We start from the raw sequence: 24,873 nt of genomic DNA, 5'->3' as shown, positions 1-24,873 counted from the left end.
TTTCCTTCTTATCAATAATAATTGCGATTTGCTGGCATTAATAGCAATTCTCCAAGTCTTACACCACTTTTCTACCACTGGTAGAAGCTCCTGTAATTTCTTGATTGCATGGTGTGCGTTTGCGGACTTTACGGCTAATGCCGTATCGTCCGCATAGCACCCAAGAAAGTAATTTCTGCCAATGTGAGCCCTAGGAAAGTCATGAACATAAAATAAATACAGGACGGGCCCTAAAATGGACCCCTGTGGGACGCCTGCATTCATGGTGCGTAAACTGGAGATGTCCTTTCCAATAGCCACAGTGAATTTCCTATTAGTGATGAAAGACATAATTAGCTGAATCAGCTCTCTATCCATAGGGAGATTTATAAGTTTATAAATAAGCCCCTCATGCCAGACGCGGTCGAATGCCTTCGCCACGTCTAGCATGAGTAAGGCGACATTTTGTTTCTTGTGAAGCGCATCCCCACAAAACTCGACGAGCCGAACCAGCTGCTTCGTTGTTGAAAGCTTTCTCCGGAAACCAAATTGTTCCGGAGGCAGTAATTCAATATAGTTTTTCAATCTGCTGTAGATTAATCTCTCAAAGACCTTTCCTAGTCCCGGAAGCAAGCTAATGGGCCTGTACCCATCTGGCTTAGTCAAAGAAATCTACCAGACTGGAAGCGTATTTATAGTCTACGGCAGTACGGCGAACGAGAAGGTAGCGCCATCTGTCATCAAAAATAGTAACGAAATAGAAAAAATAATGTTAATAGAATTTGAAAAGCAGTAAGAAAGACCGGTGAAGAGTGACCTATACCTTTTTTGCACTCGAAATCGATTGATTTCTTGACTAAATCTACACCAAACACAAGGGTTTTGCTTTGCTAATTTTATGTTTCACTGTGGCATGTTCCTTTTCTATTTTGGTCAAGGTAATTGTTTAATGACAATATTACCGCTCAGGAATTTTTTTGTTTTCAAAACACAATACACAGTTTTTAAGATATAAATTTTGGTTTTGAAAATTTAGTTCACCTTTGCGCACAAGTACTTATTTATACGCGTGATTTCATATCAGCTTCTTTATGAAAATTGCAACTGCTTTTTAGTTTGACAAAAGTATTTATCCAATACACAATATCATATTTCATGAGGTAAAGTATCAGTGAAAATGCACTGGTTATCATTAATTAAGGAAAAATCACAAAAATGAAGATTACTGAAAAAATTACATGTAAAATTTAATTAAACTAATCTTGATTTAACGAACTGATGGATTGGATTGGATTATTCATTTATGGCAAAGCACACGAGGGCTATCTGCCTAAAGGGAGGGATGCCTTCGTGGAGGACTTTCTAAGGGAATCTGGCCCCGTTCACGGGATTTGAACCTTGGACCAGCGTCTTTACTGCTCGGCTGCTGGTGGGCCATAATGAACTGATGAACTTGCATGTTAGATCAATATTCGTATGTATATACATACAGACATACATATATAACCAATTCAGTCTTTATTAATGGCAAAGAAGACTGTTTAGATGTCAATTGGTACGAAAATCAGAATTAGCTTGATGGTTAAAATATCATTTTTATTTTATGCAGGAACAATTATTCAGAAATAACATTTTTGCTTAAATTGGTACAACACTTAGAGATGCTAAACGCACCCCGCAATTTCCATATACACAGTTTACATTTCAGATAATAAAGAAAGAATGTGAAATGGAAGTGGTTTATTCAAGAGAAGCAAGCAAGGAAAAACAAGGCGTACTCACTGTGGTCGTTTTAATAGCCGGAAAGTCTTTGTGTTAATCTGAGCAGCGATTGGACAAAAGTTTACAGCAATGCATATATTGCAGGTAGAGAGTGACATAACATGATGCCGTGATGAAAAACGATGCGAAGCGTATTTTTGAAGCGGGGAGGAGTTTAATTAAAATTTATGAATTTGAAATTCTGTTGCCAACTGGTTCCAATAAGTTAAATAACTTTATTTGATATTTTTATATTTTATGCAAACACACACACAAGTATATATATATATAAAGGTTATCATTATTTAAGGAAAAATCACAAAAAGGATCATTACTCAAACCGTTACATGTAGAATTTAATGAAATTGACCCGCAATATACAACACATAGCAAGGTATAATATAACATGAAAAGAAATTACCAGACAATCAGGGTATTATAGACATTAGTATGTATATAAAATCAACAAATCGGATGGGTCAGTTTGGTATAGGAAAATTACCTTCAATATGGAGTACAATCTTCCCTAGGAGCAATACAACACATATAGCTATGTGCGATGCTGTCAATTATGCAGTCTATTAGTTCCGTACGAAGTGAGAGCCATTACTCTTTTAAAGCAGTTGCAAGCCTGGCAATGGTCTGAAGAGGAGGACTGAGAGCAGCTATACTAAAGCATCCCAGACATGCTCGATAGGATTCAGGTCCGGTGATCGAGTCACTCCATGGGCTGAATTGTTTGCTGATAAAGATCATCATCCACGATGATGTCGCTAGACCTGTGCAGTCTAGTGTTATTGTCCTGAAGCCGGAAATCATTAGCTATTGCTCCGGCATAAGGGTGCACATAAGTATCAAGGATATCATCTACTTTTTTTAAATGGCGGATGGTGAACAGTTAGTGTAACCCAGTCCATTAATTTATACAAGGCCAGATGTGTTAGTCTCTTTATTGTGGAGGCATCTAATAGGTGGGCCACCATCACCTCTTATGAAGGGACGGACAGTTACATGCCTTCTCCGGGATTCGAACCCAGGCTCTTCGATATCGCAGTCAGGCTTCCCTAACCGCTATACCGTCTGGGCGGCGGATATCATCTCTATATTCCTGAGTATTCCTGTTTCAACGTGGAAGTATATGGATGGTCTGTGAGTCCACTCAAAAAGATACCACCCCAAACACAGACACTGTCTCCTCCGTATGCATCACTTTCGCGGATGTTTGACGGACGGTAACAGTTTGATGGACGATCCAGGCTCTCTCCAAATCAAATAACGTCAACTATGGCTTTGGAGACTAAATCTAGACTCATCTGTTAGGAGAGAACATGAAAAAACTCAGCCCTCCATTGATCAGCCGCCCAGTGGACATGTTGATATGTCCACCTCAAACCTTTCCTTCTATGTTGTGACTTGAGCTGCACACAAATGGCTGGTCGTCTCGCATACAGACGTGCTTCGTGAAACATTCTACACACAGTTGAAGTTGACATCAATCTTCTGGTGGCTGCAGCAAGGAAGGATCTCAGTCGGAGATGCGGTTCTATTCCTTTGTAAGGTTTATCCTAAGATTTTAACAGTTATCTTTAGTTAAAGCTTACTTTCCTATCCTTCCCAATTTCAGCTTACAATATCCTACCAGAATGTGGTTTTAGAATCGCGGTTAATGCAAATGAGTGGTATTTAAATCGAAATTCCACTGACTTCGCGAGAGAGCCTCAGGGTTTCTGACTAGCGCGCGTTTGCCTTTTGGCTACGTCTAAGCTGTACTACGCTCGGCCATATTTCCGGCCTTGAGAGGACTAGCTTATTTGACATTTAGTGGCCAACTACTTATACTTTTGATAGCTTCGGCTATCTCGTTTTAGTTAAGCATTAGTTAAGTTTTGTTTCTTATTAGAGTTCACGCCCAAGTGAAGACTTTACTGTAAGTTCGAGAAAGGAGCCAACTGTTCAATTCTTATTTTGAGAAATAAAGGGTATAAATAACCCTTCTGGAGTTTACGACTCTGTTCCTGGACTATTGCAATTATTCGCTTATCTGTTCACGAGGTTCCTACACATTTAGCTGTTAGATAAAAGGGTGGAACCCCACACCTTCGTGCGCATTACAACAAATATCGGTCATCGGTGCTCGTCGTAGCGGTTGGCTATCCTTGGCTGAATCTCCTGGATGCCGAATCTCTGGTTAGAAATTGTTGCTAAAGTCTCTGAACCTCAGAAGAATTCGCATTTAACCATCTGGCTACTTCTGTTTGACTATGTCCTGCCTCTAGTCTCCCAATAGCTTTTCATCGCAGTTCTTCAGGAAAATGATGCTTGGAAGTCATTGCTGTCAATTATCTATCCCAGATTTCTTAGTATCACAGCGAAATTTACGGGCTTTCTCAAAAATATGCAGTTTTATGCTTCTTGCAGATGACGCATTCCGACTGCAGCGTCACTAGTTAGCATACTGCAGTTTTACTCAGCAACTCTTATTTGATAACATATTCAAATTTTATACGAATTGGCTTATTTTTGGACGAGTTATCGCTATTTTTTGGACTTTTCCTAACGTTTTGGAAACTAGTGTGTCAAAGCAGCAATAATTATTTCTGATCGTGTTTGATGGTTAAATGCCAAAACTGTAAAGTCAAACATAGTACATAAACAGAGATGGGGGCTTGCGGGATTTGTTCTAACCAAATTAACAGCTACAGCTTCATTCCTGTGATCAAAGTCAAAATTTCCTATGTTGTATAATTTAACTGCATATTTTTGCGTGCGTACGAGTTCATAATGGTTTAATTGCATGCAGAACCGATGATAGCTTGATAAAGTTTATTTTACCAAAAGAAACACTTTACAGTTCTGGAAACCCAAAATACTCGTACAGCTTTTCTTAATATTACATAGCATAATCAGTAGTTACACTTATTCAAACTACTAAGAACGTTAAAGACAATGCAATGCAAAACGCATCTAACAGGTGAAGCCCTCACAGTTATTTCAGTACTCCGAATTCAGCTTTGAACTGACGACTGAGAGCAGATGCTCTCTCCTCGGTCTTATATACAGCCGGCCCTGAGAAATCCCTAATAAATTACATTTCTCGAAATTAGTAGAAGGCATATACGGTTAAAGTTACATTAGCCGGATACGGTTAGAGTGCAACATCTAGATTAATTTCATTCATTCAATCACAGTTTTCCATGGACCAGACTGAAATGTCGCTAAGTGGTAAGCAAGTTTAGGAACTTTTCGAGATTTCTCGCTAAATTTGGCGACAAAAATTAGTCGCCAGAGCCGTCACCATTTGAGGATATCTCGCCAATTTAGGAATACAGTCATTTATTCATTGTTAAACAGATTTGCCCCTGTATTCTTACTTTTGCTGCAAAGCTTAGTCTCTTTAGATTCTCATATAACTACGATTTCACATATAATTTCACTATAATTAGTCACATATGTACAAAATTCGTATCAATATTATTTAAATAGTTGTTGACGTGAATCGTGAAATTTTTTAGTTATAGGTATATTTTGGGCATGTTTATAGGATCGGATAAAATTGGAACAGGAAAAATGAAAAAGAAAAAATGTTTTAACTGATAAGCAATTGCTGCCTTTTATGAATTTAATGTAATTGTTGAAAAGTACTTACTTGAGAATCGAAGTCGTCCCAGTATTTGTCACATGTCAGAAACGAGCAGATGGATTGATCTAAGTCATCTAAAAATTCAAAAACTTTTATATTAAAAAGACACATTATGTAGATGAATGATTTATATACTGAAAAACTGTATTAATATATGTTATAGTTAACATGCTGTCAACCAAGCTGTTTTAAGCACTAAAGCAACCGCTGTTAGTTCTGAGTTAAAATTAGTTTTAGAATTTATTCTGCAATGTGTTCTTTCATACAGAAACCTGCGAGTTTTTTAAAATGAAATCTAGTAAGCTACGTTAAATTACAAGAAAATGCATGGGACGATCACACGTAAAAGAGCCTTTATTGCCTGAGCTTCGAGATGGATACTTGTCTGAGTCATTAAGTCTGGGTGTCTAAAGTCATTAAGTGGGTTTGTCAAGAGTAAGGGAACCACACCATCCGGCTTGTCCCGTTTTTTATTTAGTACCTCTTAAAATGAGTGAGAGGAGTGTACCCGCCCATTTCTCTTGAGAAAAGCATAATTACAGTAGACGTTCGTTTTTACGAACCTCTTTTTTACGAACACTCTCGATTTGACGAACTAGCGAATGGTCCCGAATACACTGCCATAGATGTAATGTAATTTTGCGCTCTTATTTACAAACTACAAATCAGGAAAATCTCTTTTTTGCGAACTCAGTTTTCATACTTCTGCGTGTTTCATTGGGACGAAGTGTGAAGGTCAAATAAAATCTCCAACTATTTTGAGGCAGCAAGTGCGAAACATTCGAAGAAGTACAGTAAGGAAGGAGGGGGCGGAGAAGAGGGGGAATTAGGACAAATTTATGGTGTTGTTTGTTGTGGGAGGCTCTCAGAAGGGCATCAGCCTGTTGTTGTTGGGTGGGGGTGAGACCATTCGTGTTAAAGGGGTTTGGGGTGCTTCTAAAAGAGAGTTGTTGCTTTTTGTAATGTCATAGTCATTTGATCTGGACAACTCAATCAGTGAAGTCTCGTTAGTCGAGAGGGAGATTGGGCCAGTTTTTGTTAAGTAAGATTCTTAGAGCTCTGTCGCAAATGAAGAAACGAATTTGTTTAGCGGTTGAAATAAAGAAGAAGATTTTAAAAGAAATTGACGAAAAAATATTAAGCAAGATACAAATTGCTCAGAAATATGGAATTCCTAAAAATAGTTTATCGACAATTTTAAAGGCAAGAGAGAAGATCTTTGGAGCTAAAAACGGAAACGATGAATGTGGACCCTCCTCTCGAAAATATTTTCGAGAATCAAAACACCCAAATTTGGAAAGGGCTTTGCTTGTTTGGTTTCGAAAGATGAGAAGCTTAAACATTCCAATTGATGGAAATGTACGTAAAGAACAAGCACACTTTTTTGCTTCCAAATTAAACATCAAAGATTTTAAAGCATCGGATGGTTGGTTACAGAAATTTAAATTTCGGAATGGTTTGAGTTTCCGGAAAGTGTGTGGTGAAAGTGCAGCAGTAGACACGTCATCAGCAAATGAATGGAAAGAAGAAAAGTTAAAATTGCTTCTTTCTGAATACGCTGCAGATGACGTTTTTAATGCAGACGAAACGGCTTTGTTTTTTAAGATTTTGCCAGAAAGAACATTAGCTTACAAAGGAGATAAATGTGTTGGAGGTAATAAAGTTAAAGAGAGACTTGCAGTTTTGATTGAAGCCAACATGACTGGGTCACAAAAATTGCCTCTGCTCTTTATTGGAAAATATCTGAAACCAAGGTGTTTCAAAAATGTTCAGAAGATTCCTGCTGCATATTATGCTAATAATAAGGCCTGGATGACTGGCAACATCTACGAAAAATGGTTGAGAGATATAGATAACCGTTTTTCAGCGGAGAAGCGCAAAGTTCTCCTAATCGTGGACAATTGTACTGCACACATGGAAGTCACTGGGCTTCAGGCAATCCGTGTGGAATATCTCCCACCAAATGCAACTGCAGTTTTACAGCCAATGGATCAGGGGATAATCAATAGTTTCAAGCGAGAATATAAGACAGTGCTCTTGCAAAGAGTAATCCTTGGCTTGGAAAGGGAACAACCTTATCAGATTGATATTCTTGGTGCAATGCATTTATCAATCAGTGCATGGAATGATGTTTTAGATGAAACAATTTCTAAAGCCTTTCGACATGCAGGTTTTATTAAAGAAACAGACGTAACTGAAGAAATCCATGACAATAGATCTCACGACGAAGATGAGGTTCTCATGCATGAACTTCGCCGTAGAAATCCACAGTTGCCAGAACTTTCATTCGAGGATTTTTTAAATGTGGATTCTAATGTCATCTGCACGGAGGAAATATCGGATCACGATATTATTAGCAGCATAATCAACGAGAATGAGAGACTTTCAGATCCAGAAGAAGAAGAAGAAAATGAAGTAACACCAAGACCGACTTTAAAACAAGCTACTGAATACTTGTCAGAACTTAGACGATTTTTTGAGGCCAGTGATAATTGTGAAATGCTAACAAATATAGAAAAGATGGAGTCTTGCATTGTACAATCTGTTGTTTTAAAACAGACAAAGATAAGTGATTATTTTGCTGCTCAATGACTTAATAAAGGTACGTTTTACAAATATTTTATATTTCTTGTTTGTTTAATAGAATGGATGTCATTTATTAAGTAGTAATACTATTAAAAATAATTCCTAATACATAAATAAAAGCATGGAATAGTATCCCTAACCTGTCTCGAAAACATTAAAATGTGAAATACTAACAATTTCCGATGCTTTTCTAAATTACGAACTCTCGATTTAACGAACTGTTTTCGTAGTCCCTACGAGTTCGTAAAAACGAGCGTCTACTGTATAAAGTTCTTCATTCGTGAAAATGTGAAACCAGCCGAAATTTACCTAGACTGCATGCCCAGTTCGGGGAGGCTCAGGGGGGGGGCCCACGAGCGATGCGTAGTGCAGGGAGAAAATTATGCCACCTGCGCATGACGTCATGTGGGTGACAGTCGCTCGGCGTTTGTTTACATTCGTTGCATTTGATCTGGGATACATTTGATTTGTGTTGTTAATTTGCTTTTATACGTAGTCGGAAATGGCAAGTTGTGCTATAGCGTTGTTTCAGAATTATAGAAGGAAAACTAAAAGTCAAGGCATCACATACCATCGTTTTCCAAGTGATCCAGAACTTCGTAAGTTATGGACTAATCGCTGCAAAAGAGCAGATAATTTCAACATCGAAAATGCCAGAATATGGGCTCTTCATTTTACACCTGATGACTACGTACGAGATCTAAAGGCAGAATTGCTTGGTTCAACTCCTAAAAGGGTGCTGAAAGCCAATGCTGTTCCCACTTTACATCTTCCATCATCATCATGTGAAAATAACTCATCAATAAAGTATATATGTTGTGCTTCAAAAACTGAACCTAATGTAGAGAGAACGTTTTCTAACATGAATGAGTCATCTAAATTTATGTTAAAAAGGGATAGAGCAAGCAGGTGTCAGGCTCGGGGAACAAGGAAACGAGCATTGGAAAATTTAGCTTCCCTTTCCCCCCAAAAGAAAAAACTACAAGCTGATAAGATAGACTGTGCAACTCAGTTTACACCCAGTGACACATCTCATTTAGTTGAGCGTGTGCAAATCTTAGAAAAGGAAAATAAGAGATTAAATGTGTTGTGCAGTCAATGGAAAATGCAAAAGAAAATTATTTTTACTGAACTTGCTGCTTCTCGTAGAAAATTGCGTAGCTATCAGAAAATGAGCAGGAAAGTAACAAGCAAACAAGTACATAGTGCAGTTAAAAAAAATTTAGGGACAATTTTTACGGACAATCAAATTCGCTTTCTCATGTCAAATAAAAAATATGTTAAGTGGAATGCAGATGACATTTGCAAATCTGCAACACTTAGGGCAGTATCCAAAAGATGCTGTAACTATCTCAGACAAAAATTGGGATTTCCATTTCCTAGCATTTCAACTTTGAAGAGATGGGTATTTTGTTCATTTCGCTGTTCTCCTGGTTTGCTACACGATGTAATTCATGTTATGCGTGCTGGGGCATTACAGATGACAGACCAAGAATGTATGTGTGTTCTTTCATTCGATGAAATGAACGTGGATAGTAGAATCTGTTATGACCAAGCAGAAGATAAGATTGTTGGCCCACATAGAAATGTTCAAGTAGTAATGGTGCGAGGACTTCTTGCAAGCTGGAAGCAGCCAATATATTTCGACTTTGATACGCAAATGACGGCAGAAATATTGAAAGATATAATAATAACATTAGCAGAAATTGGATATTATGTTGTTGCAGCTGTAGCTGACTTGGGTGGTAGAAATCGTGCTGTGTGGACAAAACTTCAGATTACTCATCTTAACAACAGCTTTTCACATCCCCAGGACTCTAGTAAACGTGTGGTGTGGGTGTTTGCTGATGTGCCGCACCTTTTGAAACTTCTTCGTAATCACTTTTTGGATGATGGATTGACGCTTCCAGGAAATAAATTAATTACAAAAGAACCTATCGAAAGATTGATATCGATGGATTGCAAAGAAGTGAAAATTTTCACAAAGTTGTCCGTAAGTCACATTTCTGTTAAAGGTAATGAACGCCAGCGTGTGCATTTAGCTGCGCAGTTATTTTCAAACCATACTGCACAAGGTATCCGCTATCTTATACCAGAAGAAGAGGAAACTGCAATTTTTTTTTTTGAATTAGTGAATAATTCATTTGATATTCTTAACTCCAGGAAACCTGTCTCTGATACAGTGTTATCTTGTGCGTATGGGATACATGAAGAAATCCAGGAGAGAACCTTAAAGAAGTTTTATGCTTTTTGTGAAGACATGAGAGTTGGCAAGGCAAAGCACCTATTACCATTTCAGAAAGGATTTATGATGTCGATTACATCGCTGCTGGGCTTATTTTCTGATTTGAAACAATTAGGAGTTAAATACCTTTTAACTTCCAGACTAAATCAAGATTGCCTGGAAAATTTTTTCTCCCGAATCCGCGGTCTTGGCCATTTCTATGATCATCCACTGCCCGTAGACGTGAAGTATCGAATGCGTCTTTTATTGTTAACTAATAATTCCTACCAGATTTCACTTTCTAACACATCTTCTGTTGCTCCTGATGAGGAGGAAGACGCATACATTACTTCTAACTTTTTTGGTAATATTTTACCTGACATGACTGAAGCTCTGAAGATGTTAGACGGTGAAACTGAGATGAGGGATATTGTTTTTGATAATTCTAGATTGACCCTTGCAAGTGAACCTGCAGCTGACTGCTCTGTAGAGGGTTTTCGGTACCTTGCAGGCTACATACCCTACCGTGGAAGAAAATATGACTATTCTTTGGGAACACTTACAGAACAATTGCTCCATCTCCCTTCAGATGAACACGTTGGTTGGATAGAAACGCTTTCTCGTGGTGGTTTACTTGTTCCATCAGAGGAATGGTTAAAAAAAAAAATAAGTCAATTTGAAGTAGTGTTTGTAAGTGAACATGGGAAAGATGATCTTTCAAGAAATAATAACATTATGCAAACTATGTGTAAAAAAAATTGCACAAAAGTTTCCTGATGTGCATAATGAAATCATTAAAATATATGTTAAGACACGAACATTTATACGCTTGAGGTATTTGAATGCAGAAATGAAAAAGAAGAAAAGAAATAAGGCTGATATGAAAAAGGCACAGAAGTGGATTGCATCATCTTTATAACTCCTCCTCATATTACATCCTACTCATATATGAAGATACTTTTCAACAGCAGCCAGGACAGCGATTGAAGATGATGAAGAAGTTCAAAATGTTAATGAAAATGAGTGTAAAAAATAATTGCCAGATAAGTCAAATGCATATGATTCTTTACTACACAGTGTCGAGTTTGAAGATAGTGTACCAGAAAACATTTCCCATGCATTACAAAGATGTGAGGCTTCTTATGACATGATCTCAACAATCAAAACAAGCTTTCGTGTTTTAGGGAAAGTATTCTGCCACTGCAAATATCCTCTTCGCAAACATTTCACATTGGCATATTTAATAATATTTTGTCAAACAATTTTTGGCATTTTAAAGAAAGAAACTTGCTTTAGAAGACTGTGTTGTAAAATTTATAAGTGAATACCATTAACATTAAGTACAAGATGTCTGAAATGGAACTGTAATGCTACCAGATTAGAACCATCATTTACTTCCAGATATGTTACAAAAAGGGAGCTACAGAATGTCAACAAAACATACATACAACTTTAGGTACTAATGTTGCATCATATGAGACTGTGAATTTTTGATATTGAAAGTTCAAAAACAAGGACTATAACTCAAACAAGGACTCAAAACAAAGATTAATAATATTTTCTCAAACAATTTTTGGCTTAGAAAGAGATTTGCTTTAGAACAGTGTGTTGTGAATTGTATTAAAATATCATTGTGTACAAGGTATCAGAAATAGAACTATCACACTACCGGATTAGAACCACCACTTACTTCCAGATATGTAGCAAAAAGTAAGCTACAGAATGTCAACAAATCATATACAGCTTTAGGTACTAATGTTATATCATATGACACTGTGAAGGTTTGGTACCGAAAATTCAAAAATAAGGACTATTACACTCAAGAAGCATAGTACTAGAAAATAGTGTACCAAAAAACATTTTCTATGCATTACAAAGGTGTGAGACTTCTTACAACATGAAATGTCTTTCCCAACAATCAAAACAAGCTTTCGTGTTTTAATGAAAGTATCCTACCACTGCAAAAATCCTCTTCGCAAACGTGTCACATTGACATCTTTAATCATATTTTGTCAAACAATTTTGGCGTTTGAAAGAAACTTGCTTTAAAACACTGTGTTGTGAAATGTGTAAAAGAAATATCATTTATCATTGAGTACAAGGTGTCTGAAATGAAACTATTTCTACTATAGTTGTGTTACAAAAAGTCAGCTACAGTATGTCACCAAATCATGTGTACAACTTTAGGTACTACTGTTATGTCATATGAAACTGTGAGGGTTTTGAATTGTGAAATGTATAAAACAAATATGTTATCGAATACAAGGTGTCTGAAATGAAACTATTTCTTAGATTTTTGTTCTACAGATTAGAATCATCTACTTAACTACTCCAAAATAGAATCATCTACTTAACTACTACATCTATTTTAACTACTACAGAATAGAATCATCATTTACTTCCATTTGTGTTGCAAAAAGTCAGTTACAGAATGTCACCAAATCGCGTGTAAAACTTTAGGTATTAATGTAATGTCATATGAAACTGTGAAGGTTTAGTACCGAAAATGCAAAACAAGGACTATGACATTCAAGGAACAGGGAACCAGAAAATATTTTTCATGCAATAAAAAGATGTGTGTTTTCTTATGACATGAAATGTCTTTCCCAACAATTAAAGTAAGCTTTCGAGTTTTATCCTGCCACTTCAAATATCCTCTTCGCGAAATTTCACATTGGCATATTTAATCATATTCCGTATATAGGATTAAAGAAAGATTTGAAATTCGAATCATATTTTGTATATAAGATTAAATATTATGCATTTTAAAGAAAGAAATGTGCTTTAGAACACTGTATTGCAAAATGTATTTGAAAAAGAGAGACTTGCTTTAGAACGGTGTGCTCTTAAATTTATAAAAAAATACCATTAAGTACAAGGTGTGTGAAATGGAACTATCACACTACCAGATTAGAACTATAATTTTCTTCCAGTTCTTTTGCAAAAAGTCAGCTATAAAATTTCGCCAAATCACGTGTACAACTTTATGTGCTAATGTTATATAAAATGACACTGAAGGTTTGGTACCTAAAGTTCAAAAACAAGGCTTATGATACTGAAGAAGCAGATCACTCTGGCCAACCTACTGATGTTGATGAGGCCCACCTACGAGAACTTGTTGAATATCAATATGTAACCACTCAAGGCGTATGCTCTCGAGAGAGCGAAAGCTGAAGAGTTAGACATTAGTGCCATGTCCATTAGTTGCGCTAAGCATCTCGTAGATTTGACGCACAAGTTCAATTATTGGGTACTGCACGAGATTACTTAATCACACCTGCAGCCACATCTTGCTGGTGCTATCTTCCATTCTGCGCAGGATGTCCAAAATGTAGTTGATCTGCTTTTGAACTCGTGGCCACCAAGTTTATGTGTCGATGATTTTGAAAAACTACCAAAATGTTGACAGAAAATCATAGATTTGTCTGGTGATTTGTACCCATGCTATATATACTGCCTTCATGTTGTTGTCTTTTTCTAGCTTTATGAAGAACGTTTTTGGTGGAAAACTTTCTTTACAACCAGATAAAATAACTGACTATTTTTTAAATGAATTTATGTAGTTTTCATACATAACTTTTATGTAATTCTACATTTATTTTTCATTTTACTTCTATTTTAATTTTTTATCATAATTTTCCTTTTATGAAGTAGACTTATAGCGAGATATTTAATCTCAGTGTCGTGTTTACCAATAGTGACTACCTGAATGATTAGTTGATAAATTCGCTTATCCAAGTTAATTCACATGCTTTGGTTACTTTCTTTACATCCCAAAAGTAATTCTATGTATTGAAGCAATGTCTGGGTTAAGCATTGAGAACTAAGTAAACTGATACATGCTTCAGACGAAAGAACAATTTATCGACCACACTATGATGCAAACATCGATGAGCGAGCGACATATTTCCTTCAATGTTGTTTAACTGATGCATATGTCTGATGTAATTTAATTGATATAACTAAGTGAACTTACACATACCTGACCCTGAAGGAAAACAAATCTGTGTATAATGCTGGAATACAAATAGCGAAAGAGTAAGTAAGATATTCTGTTCAGTGTTATTTAACTGCTGCATATGTTTTAATTTTGATTCCATATAACTTGTTTTTAATTATAAGAGAAAGAAAAATAATTCAATATTGAACACATATTTTGAGTATAACAAAAGTATTTTAAGAAACAACCTTTTAAAAATACATTAGTCATTAAAAATATTTAATTTGTGTACAGGCTGAATTGAAACTAAGATGTGGTGGTGTATTTAATTATGGCAAAGCACACTAGGGCTATCTGCGTAATAGGTGTGATACCTTCGTGGAGGACTTTCTCAGGGAAACTGGCTCGTATACACATTACACATGAGGAAAACCACGAAAACGCCCATGCAGCCAGCCCGTTCGCGGGATTCGGACCGAACTACCAGTGTTCAGCGACTTTACCGCTCAGCTGCTGGTGGGCCGAAACTAAGGTGTAGGGCAAGTTTATTATTGTGCGTATATGTGTAAGAAAATGTATTTTAATTTTTCCATTTTTATTGTATGGAAGGAAGAATAGGATGCCAATATCGAAGATTATTTACTATAGCAAATAATCACGTCAGGATAAATGTTATATAGAAATCTTGGGAGTGTAAGGGATTATAAGAGTACTTTTAGATTATACTGAAAATATATGCATTTCTGCTAAAATCTGAAGTGAATCAGTATGAAGTGACTTTAAAAATAATGTGATAAGTATACTATTTAAAAGTATAAATGACGAATATTAAGAAATTTGTAGAATTTTATGGTATTTAAATATGAATTCGTTAAGTCAAATCTTTTTATATATATTTTTGCTTGAGATATGTAAATTAAACTGAAAATCACAATCATATATTTCTCATCGAATGTCAAAGTTCATTTGTATTAAAAAAAATGCATGAGCAATGAAATTAAATACTTTTTGATTATGTTTTTACCATGGTCTTAGCAGTTATGCCATCATGTGTTCTGTTCAACAAAATTTCTTTAGTGCAAACAATACTACGAAAAATATTGAAAAATACCTTGTTTTACAATATTTATTTCCCTTAATTAAATATCGTTTTTCATTTTCTAATGCTTTCCTTTATGATAAGAATTTAATGTTTACAATTATTTTCAGCATTCGTACGAATTCTGTGCATAAAATAAACATTGCTTTAACAAAATACTTAATCGGAATGTATATACCCGGTATTTCCGGTGTATCTACCACATTTAAAATGATCATTTTGCTTTAGTTTACATTATTTCCATTACGAAAATCATGTAGCAGACGCGTCGGCCGATGCGTCTTGTCTCCCGGGTGACGTCACTACCAGCAACCAATGGCACGCTTTTTCCGTTCCTGGCCTAACCTTAGTATATTAAAGAACCTTGGGGAAGGCTACTCTTCTTTGGTCAAAAGTGAGAATTTGGTGCAAAGAATTCAAGCAAGGCCCTGAACGTGTTGCGAATCAAGGTCATACCCGTTGTCCTCGCAGCGGTGTGACTAATGAAAACACTGCACGTGTTCGTGAGATTTTGAAACGGCATCGATGCTGCACAGTGTTTCAAATTTCAGAAGAACTTTGTGTCAGCCACAATCATCAGAAAGCCGTTGGGCTTCATAAAAATCTCCGCTCTTTGGGTTGCAAAGTTAATAAATGATGATCAAAGGGCTGTACGAGCTCGCATTTCCCAATTGCATCAAACTCGTTTTGAAGAAGAGGAAGCTTTTCTGTATAAAATTGTTACCTGTGACGAGACGTGGGTGCATCATTACACCTTACCCCCCAATCAATTGCGAATTAAAGTTAGCACTTCACATTAGTTATTGTTTATTTTACACTCACAGCTATGTATATTAAACTCACGTTGTTAAACCAAACTTTAGTTTTATCTCTTCGTTTTCAAAGAGGTTTGCGAAGCATGAAAGATGAGAACTGCTGCTTTACATCTATTGCCGAACCTCTTTTTTTTTTTTTAGTTCAACAATTTTTTCCAAAGCTTTTAGCGCATTCTTCAAATTTGTTCAATGCAACACAGCCAAAAGAGATTCCCTCTTGCAACAATGATATATTTTTAGATGGACTTCAAATCACTATAGGCTATACTGGCTATATATGCAGAGGAAATTTTAGATATTGTTGTGAACGTACGCGTTTGTAACGGAATAAATATACAGAGAACCGATGATAGCTTGATACAATTAATTTTACCAAAAGAAATACGTTACAGTTCTGGAACTTTACCTTCTCAGTGTCACAGAACACAATCAATAGTTACACTACAGACTACTGAGAAAGTTAATCTAAAAGACGAAGTTCTCAGGAGTATCTCAGTACTCCAAATTCAGGTTTGAACTAGCAACAACAACCAAGAGCAAATGCTCGCACCGGTTTTATATGGTTTTCGCTTCACCGCCAAGAAGTCTTTAGTACCTTCCATTTCTCGAAATTGCTGGAAGACATATACATTTCCAAATTATGTCTAAGGGTTGGATATGGTTACACCTACATATAGAGCTGGTTTGTTTTATTTGATTACAGCACAGCACTCGAGGGCTATGTGCCTAATGGCAATGATGCCTTCCTGGAGAACTTTCTAAGATAAACTGTATCGTATTCAAGTTACACATGGGGAAAACAACGGAAACGCCTCTGGAACCAGCCCTTTCGCGGGATTCGAACCGCGGACCGAACTACCAGTGTTTAGCGACTTTACACCGCTTGGTCGCTGATGTGTCTGCTTCTTGTAGGGATCAATCACAGTTATTTAATTACAGCATCAATTACTTGTACAGTGACCGCCCACCAGCGGCCGAGCGGTAAAGACGCTGAACACTGGTAGTTCGGTCCGAGGTTCGAATTCTGCGAACGGGCTGGCTGCATGGGCGTTTTCGTGGTTTTCCCCATGTGTAACGTGTATAAGAGCCAGTTTCCCTTAGAAAGTCCTCCACGAAGGCATCCCTCCTTTTAGGCAGATAGCCCTCGTGTGCTTTGCCATAACTGAATAATCCAATCCAACCCAAGGACCAGACCGAAATGTCGACAAATTGTTTCCAAACGTTGCGGGAGAAAAGGAGGGATAAAGCTTTATTCCAGTCCTCGTGAATGTTATGTTATTTCATTAATGAATGCTGAAATCTAGATAGCATGCACAGGCAGAATTAGAGAAGACAATGACACGCGATTCATTCTTTTTTGAATTTCGTATTCTAAATAAATTCGATGACTGAATGCAAAACTATATATTTAAAGTAATTAATAAGGATTTTACTATACGAATGAGTTAAAAAAATAATAATTCTTTTTACAGAGTTTCAAATTTACAGGCACTGGTCGTATGCAACGCATGTCCTGAGAGGACGCTCCTGATATGAAAAGTCTGAGGAGACGAAGCTGTGCCGGAAAAATAATTTACAGGGGCAAACCTATTCAACATTGAGTAAGTGGCTATCTCGCTAAATTGGAGAGATATGGCCAAGCTGGCGACAGCTTTGGCGACTAATTTTTGTCGTCAAAAGTTTCATTTGTATAATGTAATACGACAAGTCGGAAGAGACAAAGATATGCCGGAAAAACAAGATTACAGGAGCAAGTCATTGAGTAAATGGCTATCTCGCTAAATTGGCAAGATATCGCCAAGTTAGTTATGGTTTTGGCGAATTATTTTTGTGACCAAATTTGGAAAGAAATCGTCAAAATTCGAGAAATTTGACGACCGTTTCGTGACATTTTGGTCCGGTCCCTGTATAACTGCAAATGGTATTGTGACTGAATAAATATAATTGAACCCTATATGTAACTGTAACAGTACCCGGCTCTCATATTCCTTTCAGTAATTTCGGGAAGTGAAAGGTACTAGAGATTTCTCGGCGGTGGAGTGAAAGCGGTATAAGACCGGAGAGAGGCATCAGTTTCTGAGCTGAAAGTTCAGAGTCAGTTTCGGAGTATTGAGATTATCTCCGTGTGAGCTTCGTTGTTTGGATGCGCTTTGCATTGAGTTGGGTTTAGCATTCTTAGTCATTTGAAGTGTAACTACTGACTAGGTTCTGTGATACTGAGAAGAGCTGTTAGAGTATTTTTGTGTAAATTTCTAGAACTGTAAAGTGTTTTTTTGGTAAAATAAGTTTTATCGAGCTCTCATCGTTTCTGTAAGTATTCAATCCATTACGAACCCCTACGCAAGCAACAATACCTTTTTAATTGCTGACGCACTTCAATTATTATTAACATAAATAAATATGAGTGGTTTAGGCATTTGAAAGCCATCAATAAGGGAATTATTTGCACTTTTTCTAAATGAATTTTAAGAGTTTTATGCGCAACTCCGAAATTTATGTTTTGATTGAATTAGTGAAATGTTAAAATATATAAATAATTAAATCGCACAATAATACTGAATTCTGACGTACGTGTTTGCTGTATGAATTATTGTAAGTTGTGTTCCTTCACTATATTCTTCATGGTATTTCTTAAATCGACTAACTCTAAACCCACTAAAATATATCTTAATTTACTGTATTCGTAAGCGCTTATTTTACATCACTTTGTGTACTTTGTTTCATTAGAATGAGAAGACGTGCTGAAAATTGGGTATTATTTTTAAATTTATACTTAAAGTTATCCATTAACAAAAATTTAAAGCAAGAAAATGTTTGCTTACCTTCAATATCTTGGAAATCTTTAGATGATAAATTCGCTAGCATGCCGATAGTGCATTGTCGTATTAGAGACTGAAAAGAATTATACATTTAATATTTTTAATGACGTTTGAAAAATAATTTTAAAACATTTTCAACTATATATCATTACATAAAATTTTCCAAACTTTTGATATCGCGATTAAGATATAGAACATATTAGAAACTTTTCAATGAAATATATAAAATGATAAGAAATAGCCAATAGTATGTATCAAAGAGGTGATATGGGACAAAATGAGATCTTGGATTTTAATTTAAATTTTATCAGCCATTACCGTTGAATTGTTATTGCTTTTGTGAAGCATCTTGTTTATCATTCTTTAAGTGAGCTGGAACTACAGGCTTTGTTAATAGGCTTGTGTGTTATATCCCTTAATATTGAAAAGTAATTCAAATCAGTTTTTTGTTTGTTTTTTGAGTTCGCCTTTTGTAGGTCTAGTGCGTAGTTACATTAAAGCGCTGCACCCAAAACGAAAAAACTACTGGTGCTCATTGAGTGTAGTCGAAAAATTTTCATGCACCTTTTTATTTAAAACAACATATTTTCGTAGAAAAGTATAAAATCTTTCGCCTTAGAATTTAGGATTTATTGAAAAGATAATTATTAAATAAATGTCAGTTTATAAATTTGTCCTGTGAAATTAACTTAAAGTGAACACTCAACCCAGTGGCTAACGCACAAACTTATCTTAACTTACTGTCGAGGTGTCACCTTTAACAGCTATCTATTGCTGACACAAAAACTAATAAAATTTAAATTTAAATAAAAATTCAATAACTGAAACTACATCACAAACTAAAACTATGATTTGCCACACTAAAACTATTACAATGATGATGTTTCTTGCCAGGTAGCTGAATTTGAAATATTGGGAAAATAAATGAATAAATAAATTCAAAAAATGTTTCAGATTTTAACGGTGGCTCAAAAGGGGTTTTATAATTTTTTCCCCCTTACACCTTCGCTGTGCTCTCACTCTACTAGTCTGCTTTTGCATTCACTTCTGCTACCCCCCCCCCATTTTTGTATTTTTAGCTTATTGTTAAATATCGGTTTCTTCGCATTTACCCTACACACAGTTCAACAACAAAATCGCAAAATTTTTAAAAACTGCACAACAGTATACGTTTAGAATTCCCTATGTAGTGTTAAGTGTTGGCATACATTTGAATATTTTTAAGTCTTTTCTCAGTTCATCATATATGTATTCACTCTTCGTCGTATGATGGCTGACAAAAGGTTTGTCTTTTTTGTTATCGTACAATTCAATTCACCAGCAAAATCATAAAATATTAAAAAACTTCATATCTTTAGAATTTCCGATAGGTAGTCTTCCGCGGGGGAGTTTTATTCCGTGCAGTGTTGCCAATGTTCTCTTTCAAATCACTGAGTTTGTTAATAAAAAATTCTTTAATAAAAATGCTCGTTAATAAAGTTTGTAAATAAAAAAAACAGTCAACTATGCCTTCGCCTAAGTTTTCAAAAATATGAAATAAAAATAATGAAATAAATTCGGAATTCAAAATTCGACGTAGTTGGGTGGAGGACTACGTTATTCAAAATTGGATCGCTCTAGGTATCGTCGTTTTTTCACAGTGCAAAGAACATACATACATACGTACATGTAGATTTTTCTTCATTTAATTTCTTTAAAAGTAATATAGATCTATAATATTTGGTGGCAGCAGTTTGAAAAGTTGATTTGCCGTTTATAGTGAAGCGACGCAAAATCTCAATTCGATACTAATGGCCCCTTTTGGGCTAAAACAATTAATTGACAGCTAAACACTGGTCGAATTATACTCATAACTTACTTAGCGACAATATATAGTTACTATCTGACTCCCTTTTGGGCTAAAACAATTAATTGACAACTAAACACTGGTCGAATTATACTCATAACTTACTTTAGCGACAATATATAGTTACTATCTGACTTCTGCCCAATACATGTAGCAGGCACTAATTTTTTTTAAGACAGCGGCAAACGCAATAGTACCATAGTTAAGGTTAAACTCCTATTTTTATAGTAAGCAGCCGGCTTTTAAATTTATATAATTAATTAGCAAAGAAAGATAGCACAGAATTTAACTCAAAATCTAAAAGTTTATAAAACTTAGTAACTATCGGAAGTTTACCAAAAGTTGTGAAAAGGAAATATCGCTTGTTTAATCTATCGTAGGCCTAGTAAAAGTGTTTCTGTGAAAATATGTCTTAAAATTCAATTGTAGGTTATTGTTATATATTAATTATATCAGCGATAGGGAAGTGGTGACTTACGGGATACCTCCGACTTCATTTATGTAGCCCTGACAAATATAATGAAATTTATTGTACAATATTAGTGTGGCCCTTATATATTAGTTTATAAACAATTAGGTAAAGAGTTCTTTCAATAGTGAATCAGTTCTTGCTACGATGTAATTAATATATGTGGTATGATATTCATTATTGCTTTGATGTATAAAGTAGATGCATCTGTGGAATGTGCGATGAACAGACTTTCTTCTTTTCTCTATTACGTGATATGTGATCATTTCTTTATTGTAAGAAATAATAGTTTTTCTGCAAATAAGCTGCTTTTAGAAAGTCCTATATTACTATTTTTCTTTTCTTTATTATTATGAAAAGAGCTGCATGGGAAGATAATCCATTAGTAGCCGAGTGGGTAAGACTGACGAATACTTGTAGTTCGACTCACTAGTAATGATGGGATTGGCTGCACGAAAGTTTCCGTGATTTTTCCTATGAGTAACGTAAATACTAACTAGTTTTCCTAACAAAGTCCTCTACGAAGATATTCTTCCCTTTATGCAAAGTGCCCAAGTGTGCTTTACCATAATCCAAGTAATTCATTACAATATGGGAAAATAAATTATTATGCTACTACTATTTATAAATATAAATGAAACACTGTTCAGACACATGAAACATATTTTAAAAATCCGAATACTATTCAAAATATCACAATACTATCAATAAGCACATAGATTTGCTCTTTTGTTAAACGTAAGTTTAGTTTGCAGTTATGTTCATCTACTGTGCAAACCAATTTTAAAAATGCAAAGTAGCCGATGAATCATTTTCAGAGTCAACCTTTGAAAATATAAAAATATTGTTAAAAAGCACATTGGTTTGCACTGCTGTTGAACATATGAGCATTTAAGTTTTGAATAATTATTGCACAACCGTTATTATTATGGACGCTTTCGGAAAATATCAATTTCACCAACTTCCAATTTTCAACCATTCAATATAATTTTCTTCTAAAATCGAGTTTATAATTTGCTGAGTACCAGAGCAGATTTCAAATGTTTTATTAGCGCAATTTTATCTTTATCTCGTTGAAGCTGTTCCTAGAGAAACGATAAAAATATGAACCTGCTTGCTGGAGAGGATGATGGAAAAAATACAAAAGGTTTAAAATAAATTTGAATAATTCTAACCTCCTTGGAAAAATAACATCAACTATAGATTTAGAGGCTGATGTTTGTATTTATACTGTGCTGCCATCTACCAGGTGACAAGGGAAATCGGGAGAAAGTGTTTGTTTTTGCTTTAATTTCAAACATCCTTTTTCTTCCTTTTCTTAACCTTTTAAATAGGAATTACATTATAATATCCCGTATTTATTTTTCTAATAATAGGAGTCTCAAGTATGTATTCACTTTATGACTATTTCAGAAATGTGTTTCTCGTTACGTTAAGTAATGATTTATGCTTTAAGTAAATGATAATTGTAAAATGGGAATTTCGTTCTATTGGATCCTCTATAAATTGTTCATTCACATTAGTGTCATTCCAATGGAAATGATTCATCTGTTCTTATTTTTCTTTCTTCTTCTTTTTCTAGTACTTAATTGTTTTCTTCCTTTCTATTTATAACTTCAAAAACAGCGGCTGATCTCTTTGAATACAGAGTTATGATGATGTTATTGTGACTCATCTCATTTGTCAGACAGTAACATCGGAACAAGCCCACGCAGTTCATCGTGGCAAGGAGTGCAAGATTGCCCCTGTCGTTGGCAATACCCTTCAGCATGATGCAAGTGGCATTACGACTTTGCTCAGTTCCTGGGGGTCCGAGGGTATCCCAACCCTCTTTCCCTATCACCAACCTCTCGAGAGGACTTTCGGCTTCCCGCATATTGTGAGTGTCCCCATGCCGCATAGACACTATGCATATACAAACATCCATGCCTTCTCCGGGATTCGAACCCTGGCCTTTCGTTACGGCAATCAGAGTTGCTAACCACTATCCCTACTGGGCAGTGAGTTATGATGTTAACGGGAATATATTTACTACATATGTAAACCGAAAGATGCATATTGAAATTGAAACAGGTAAGTTGTAATAATGGCTTTCGTTCATTTGTAGATTAATACAAGTTTTATTTCTTTGATAAATGTTTTCATGATCTCAAAATTTAAAGGAAAATAGCTTTTCCTTCGGTTTCAGTTATATCAACATGTAGAATGAACGAGCATTAGATAAGATTAGATAAAATTAATCATTTTTTAAAAATAAAAGGACGTCATTAAAATATTTTGTGATTTACAGATGCAATAAATTTTGCATAAATTTTATGGAAAAGTTTAGATGCATTTGAAGACGAATCCATGAATTTAATTTATCGCACATCATTTAGAGGCAGTACATCAGTTGCATAACCTTGAGTTTGAAAAAAAAAAAAAAAGATTTATTGTTTTACATATTTTTTATTAAATTTTCAAATTTAAGAATATTAATATTTTGCGTCTTAAGTATGCTTTAATTTTAAAAGAAGCGACAAACAAATTCGTGATTACTTGACAAAATGGCTTTTAAATCGTCCCATCGTTATCAAATGGCGCATGAAGTGTTAACTTTGTTAATGACGAAATTTGTAGTGGGAAATAACTATCAATAATTTTCCCAAAAGATGTTAAGAAAAAAAAAAAAAAAAAAAAAAAAAAAAAAATGGTAGTCACGTAAACTTATAATTTACATTCTAGCGCAGCAGTTAAATACAAATATTTTCTGTAGAGACCATTTATTCACCTCTTTCTTTCATAATTAGTACCAGAGATGCCGTTCAGACGGTATAGTGGTTAATTACTCTGAGTGCTGTACCGAAGGACCCAGGTTCGAATCCTGGAGAAGGCTTGGATATTTATAAATGTATAGTGTGTCTTTGTGTCATAGGGACATTCTAAATATATAGCGAGCCGAAGTTACTCTCGTGTGATTCGGAGGTAGAAGAGAGAGGTTTAGACAACTACCGCACGGAAAGCTCTTCCTGAGAACTGGACGCCAAACAGCGGCCGAGCGGTAAAGTTCACTGAACACTGGTAGTTCGATTCGAGGTTCGAGCTCCGCAAACAGGCTGTCTGCGTGGGCGTTTTTGTGGTTTTTTCCTTGTGTAATGTGTATACGATCCAGTTTCCCTTAGAAAGTCTTCTATTGAGGCATCCCTTCCCTTAGGCAGGTAGCCCTCGAGGCTTTGCGGTAATCACATAAACCAAACCCTCATAAACTAGGATGAAAGTAGAAGTCCAACCTACTTGAGGCTATGGTATCTATTCTGCCATGAAATATGGGCTTCACAACAAAGAAACAAGTTAGAGATGCTTATTAATCTCGATCTTCAGTTTTTTGTCCGTATCACGTTTCAAATAAAAGGATGTTGCAACCAAATGTTAACGTCATGCATGATTTTTTAAGAAATTATTTAGCGAATAAACAAATGTATAACAACATAAATTTAAAAAAAAAAAAAAAAAAATGTTGATTTCAAAACCCACGGAGGGGCCCATGGTCGCTGATCTGTCCAGAGGTAGTGCGCAGCACAACGTCCACTGCGGTACTGAAATAGCTGATGCGACAGAACACGAATCCCACCTCCAGACTAGAAAGTGATTCACTTTGGTCAAGTGAAATATTATCTTTCACATGACGGAAAAGAAAGTCTTGGGATTCTGGTTTA

The 24,873-nt window shown here is 35.6% G+C and overlaps 1 protein-coding gene across 3 annotated transcripts in view; it reads right to left on the bottom strand.

The window, feature by feature from the left end:
* LOC118184192 (uncharacterized) overlaps positions 1-24,873 on the bottom strand; it is a 99,749-nt gene that overhangs the window by 8,718 nt on the left and 66,158 nt on the right. For all 3 annotated transcript variants that reach the window (XM_085826252.1, XM_035353830.2, XM_035353831.2), the window contains exons 5-6: positions 18,867-18,936; positions 5,387-5,454 (exon numbers count right to left, since the gene is read on the bottom strand). In XM_085826252.1, the coding sequence (XP_085682378.1) occupies positions 5,387-5,454; positions 18,867-18,936 (138 nt within the window). The remainder of the gene's footprint in view (positions 1-5,386; positions 5,455-18,866; positions 18,937-24,873) is intronic.

Source organism: Stegodyphus dumicola, chromosome 1 (genome assembly GCF_044657685.1).
Source record: "Stegodyphus dumicola isolate Sdum_Otavi_A_Nest chromosome 1, ASM4465768v1".
Taxonomy (NCBI): domain Eukaryota; kingdom Metazoa; phylum Arthropoda; class Arachnida; order Araneae; family Eresidae; genus Stegodyphus; species Stegodyphus dumicola.
The sequence above is the reverse complement of the archived record's forward strand: the minus strand, read 5'-3'. Positions and strand labels throughout refer to the sequence as shown.